This window comes from Epinephelus moara, chromosome 10 (assembly GCF_006386435.1).
Source record: "Epinephelus moara isolate mb chromosome 10, YSFRI_EMoa_1.0, whole genome shotgun sequence".
In the NCBI taxonomy this organism is placed as follows: domain Eukaryota; kingdom Metazoa; phylum Chordata; class Actinopteri; order Perciformes; family Serranidae; genus Epinephelus; species Epinephelus moara.
In genome coordinates this window covers 17,319,645-17,324,714 of record NC_065515.1, presented here as the reverse complement: position 1 = coordinate 17,324,714, position 5,070 = coordinate 17,319,645, and the positions used below count along the sequence as shown (strand labels likewise).

Sequence of the window (5,070 nt, the reverse complement as noted above, 5' to 3'; positions counted from 1 at the left end):
TTGTCTGAATGCATGTGAGGAGACATGACAAAAAGTGTCAGGATTTAATTCCTTCACTTTTGCCTTCTGTTTGACCCCACCCCTGCAGTATGATAGCAATCCTCTCTTTTTTTCTCTTTCCATGTAATTTGTAGTGTCATTTTGTGCAAGACAGAAAACACTTCAAACATGAGTAAACATTGTTTTAGTGGCTCATATATGCAGCTGTGTCGTCCAGAGCTCCCTTTGCTCTCTGACCCATAAATCATCTTGATGATGTTAACAATATTGCAGGTTCTCATTGGTGAAATGTAACATGTGGTCTTGGTCAGATGGAAAAAAATTTTTTTTTAGAAAGATGCATTTGTAATTGCTGATGGGAGAGGCAGAAATAACATCATCACCACATCTTATTTTTACACACCACAGCAGCAGGAAATCTAATCCTCTGTAGACAAACAAGCATCTCGTATCCACCAACAAGGAAGAAAGACATTTGCACATAATACATTTTATTCAGACTGATTAAGCAAAAGTTACAACAAACATTTATCATCACTAGGGGGAAACAAATAACTAAATAACTTGACTACATTGGCTTGACTTTGCTTTATGAAGCTTAATATTACACACTACATAGGTTTTGCTCATATGGTAAACACAGATTAATATAACATGTAAAACAAACACAGACTGTGAGACATTATTATGTATCACTTTTTGCGTGACGCATTAAGACAAGGACATAGGAACTAATTATTAATTAGTAATTTATTTGATTTTTGTAAAACATATTCACTATTTTCATCATTGAGTAATTTGCCAAATATTTTCCTGATTAACTATTTGGTTCATGAAATGTCAAAAAAACACGCATCACAACCTCCAAGAGCCCAAAGTGACGTCTTCAAATTGCTTCATTTGTCCGACCAACAATCCAAAGCTCGAAAAATATTTGATTTATTATTATACAAGACAAATAAAAGCAGCTAAACTTTACATTTGAGAAGCTGAATCTAGCAAATGCCTGGCATTTCTAACGGAAAAATCACTGAAATTATTGATAAATTCTCAAAAGGTTCAGATTTTTTTTTTTTTTCGATTTATCAATTGATTAATCCAAGCAGCTCCTTATAGCTCTACAAATAACATAAAGTTACAACCAAAAATATGTTAAAAAAAAGCTAATTTCAGCTATTTGTGAAGCTTACGTACTGTATGATATGCTTAACTGTATTATATAATATTATATATGTATTGTCTTACCATAGCCTAAGTCTTTGCTCTTTAAAATATCCTTTAGCTTTAGCTTTGTCACAATATTTTAAATCCCATATTCTGACTGTCCTCACATAACACTTGAAGATACAACTTAACACAACATCAAGAAAACTTACACCCCAGAGAAATCGTTTATAAACTGCAACCTCGGGAAAAGGACGCTTAATCTTGATCTCTTGTGCACCTAGCCTGACAAAGTGTTTCATAACCCTGGAGGATGTGCACACTCAGTCTTCAGTTCATTCACGGTCTTGTTGAGGCGATACATGTAAAACAGTGCACCAAGAATGAGGACCAAGCCTGCGACCACAAGAAGGATGTGAGAAAACATGAGAAGTCCGGTCATGGTCATATCTGAGGGCAGAAACCACACATACACCCAGGCCTTGTGACGGTTGTGGTGAACAAACTCGGGCCCCTGTTCAGTCACCAACATTTCATAGAAAGGAGGTGAGGGAGTCTCAGGAATGGAGAGAAACTCCTTGTTAGGCAGGATGGTGGTGGGAGTTTGGAGAGTTGTTGGTAGGATTGTGGTATGTAAGTCAGATGGTTTTGTAGTTGGAGTGGTTGTTGTGATGATGACTTGTTGGGTAGTTTTCTGTTCAACGACCAATGTGTCATAGAAAGGAGGTGAGGGGGTCTCAGTAATGAGAAGAGTCTCCTTGTTAGGCAGGGTAGGGGTGGGAGTTTGGAGAGTTGTTGGTAGGATCGTGGTATGTAAAGATGGTTGTGAAGATGGAGTGGTGGATTGTTGAGTAGCTCCTTGAATGATGGTAGATGTTTTTGGGGACGGTGTAGTTGTAGAAGCTACAACAGTTGTTTGTCCACGAGTTGAAGTGGTGTGGAATGTTTTTATTGGCTTGTGTGTCAAAAAATAACTTGGCGTGACTTTCATAGTGTCGCAAAAGTTGAACTCCTCATCACGCAGTGAGCCAACAGTACGGAGCAGTTGGTACGTTGGACTGTGACATATCACATCCTGTCTGTCAAGAACCACATGCTCATTATGTCTTATCCATTTTGCAATACCTCTGATACTACAAGTACAGTCCCAGGGGTTGCCACTCAGTCCAAGAGCCTTCAAAGCTGTATTTGACAAGAAACTATCTCCTGGAAGAGTCATAAGCTGGTTATTCTTCAAATCAATTGACAAAACCCTGCTAAGGTCCTGGAAGATGTCATCTGGAAGGCTCTGCAGCTTGTTATCATTAAGAAGCAGTATGCCAAGTGTGGTTAGTCCGGAGAACAGCCGAGGATGTAGATAATGGAGGTTGTTGGATCTCAGTGAGAGTTTCTCAAGCTTGGGAAGGCAGCAGAAGAGGTCTGAGGGCAACTCCCTCAGATGGTCATTTAAATGGAAGTTAAGCCTCAGGAGTCCAGACATGTTGGCAAACAAATTTCCAGGAACAGTGGTGAGGTTAGTGGCATACAAATAAAAGTCAATAATGTCAGGCATGTGTCCCATCAGCTGGTCTGGCAGAGATAACAGGGGGTTGTTGTAAATGGTTAGCTTTCTCAGCTTTGGCATGTTGTAGAAGCTCTTTTCTGGGATAGCCTGAAGTCGGTTGGAGGACAGGGTGAGGACCCTCAGGTTCTTCAGTGACCAGAACACCTGAGGTGAAAGGCTAGTAATGTAGTTTTGATGGATTTTCAGCTCCTCAAGGTTGATAAGTTTGTCAAAAATCCCAGGTTCTAGCACCTCTAGCTCGTTGTTATAGAGCATGAGCTGGTTGAGATTAGTCAAGGAGTGAAAGATGGTAGGTGGAAGCTTCTTTATGGAGTTCCTGCCGAGGTTCAGAAAGGTAAGGCTGGACAGTTTATCGAAAACATCTGAAGGACTACTCAGTTTGTTCCGGCTCAGGTCCAGATCCAGTAACCCGACAAGTCCTTTAAACATATCCGGGGCTATGGTCCCCAACTGGTTCCCATCTAAATGCAGCTGCTCCAGAGTGGTCATTGGACTGAAAACCCGCGCAGGGAGGGTAGAGAGATCATTGTACGACAGCTTGACAGACTTGAGCTGTGGAGCCACAAGGAAGGCTCTGGGATGGATTGTGTGTAAATGACTGTGAGTCAGACTGAAACGCAGCAAGAGGTCCCTGTTTGCCAAGCTCTGCTCATTTATGACGTTCATTATTGTGCCGTTAAGCTGCAGCAGGTATGTGTGGACAGGCAGCTGCTTTGGTATATCTGTGATGGTGTCACCAACACACTTCACAGCACCTCTAGAGGTACACAAGCAGCTGCTGGGGCAGAGCATGTTGTAGGTAAGGTGTGGCAGTGTGAAGAGGATGAGTATCGTCCACAAGGCGCCTGCAAAGTTGAAATAACACACACAAAGACACATTTTGACACATAAGATTCAATTGGAAATAGGGCTGGCATGACATGTTCTTTTTGACAAATGATTTACACTCATGACAGTGTAGGGACGTGCAAAGACTGAGAGTCTGTAACCATGACTGCACAAGATTGTACAAAAAGAGCAACTACACACGGACAAGCATTGATGGAGGGAGACAAAGCGTGAACAGAAAGAAAGGCAAATGATGTATTTACATATTATAAGATGTGTATTATTAGCATGATATCAGTGTGTCATTTTTGAATATCATGGTTATCGCCAATACCCGAATATCGCGACAGCCCTAACTTGAAATTAAGTTTGTCCCATAATATCACCCCAAACAGCAGTGTATAGTAATGATCTTTAACTGTGTATGCAAAAGGCCAACATTCTTCTTCAACTCAAATTTTATCAAGTCAATTTTTAATTCAAATCTGGACTCCAATTCTTGATATAATTCTCAAATAATAATAATAAAAACATAAAGAAAAAATAGTCAGGTTTGGTCTTTTGACTATTATTTAAGAGCAGAAAAAAATATCTTAAATATTTTTTCTTTATGTTTTTATTATTATTATTTGAGAATTATATCAAGAATTGTAAAAACAAAACAAGTTGAAATATATACCAACCTCTGAAGTGCGAATCCATTATTGTCCGTTTGATATTGTGTGTTACTCTTCTTCTCTTCAGGGCTGTCCTAAAGAGGTGGGCACCCTTTCTATCAAGTGACCCCTCTGCCGCTCCACTAAAATGCCCGCCCAAAAGTCATCCATCACACTCACACCCTTCACATTGCCCAACCACTGATGTTAGAAACTCTACTTGACATGGGGTTACATGCTCTGCTATTGTATGAGTGACACAGAGGATGCTGGGTCATTTCCTTGTGACTTATCTCGACGGGATGTTTGTCCGCTCTTTTCCTGTGATTCAGTTTATGTACTGAATTGAAACAGATAACACACATTTCTGTATGGAGTCAATTGGTGTTTTGTGTCTGACGCCTGCACTGTGACAGACAGGTTGCATGAACTTAGCATATAAAATGACCAAAGGTGACTGCTGTAGATTTGTATACATTCGACAACTACAGCAGCACCTTTTTAAATGCGTCACCTCTCAACATGTCGTGTGTGTAGAGAGAGAAAGCTAGTGTTTGTGATTCGATGGCCTTTCACTGACAGTCACAGTTAATATGAGCACCAGGCAGTGATGATTAACTGCTGAGTTACTGGATACCAACAGGTTTAGAAAAACATCTCATGTTAGCCTAGTTTATTCAGATGTTGTAGATGTGTGATGCATGTTGAATCAGCTCACACCCCCTTGAATTCAGAGGCATAATTATCATATCAGCAAAGTGCACAGATTAATTGAATTATTAACTTGGGACAGATTTGTCAGTCAGAATTACCTGCAATTAATTGCTAATTTTAGTTTAATTGAGCTCAAATTTTCAT

At 40.0% G+C, this 5,070-nt stretch overlaps 1 protein-coding gene across 1 annotated transcript; it reads right to left on the bottom strand.

Moving 5' to 3' along the window:
• Positions 1-480: 480 nt before the first annotated feature.
• Positions 481-4,393, bottom strand: LOC126396582 (platelet glycoprotein V). Its single transcript, XM_050054787.1, has 2 exons — positions 4,240-4,393; positions 481-3,573 (listed from the first exon to the last, which is right to left on the bottom strand). Exons 1-2 carry the CDS (start codon positions 4,256-4,258, stop codon positions 1,463-1,465), a joined length of 2,130 nt encoding a protein of 709 aa, XP_049910744.1. The 5' UTR covers positions 4,259-4,393; the 3' UTR covers positions 481-1,462.
• Between the last annotated feature and the right edge of the window lie 677 nt (positions 4,394-5,070).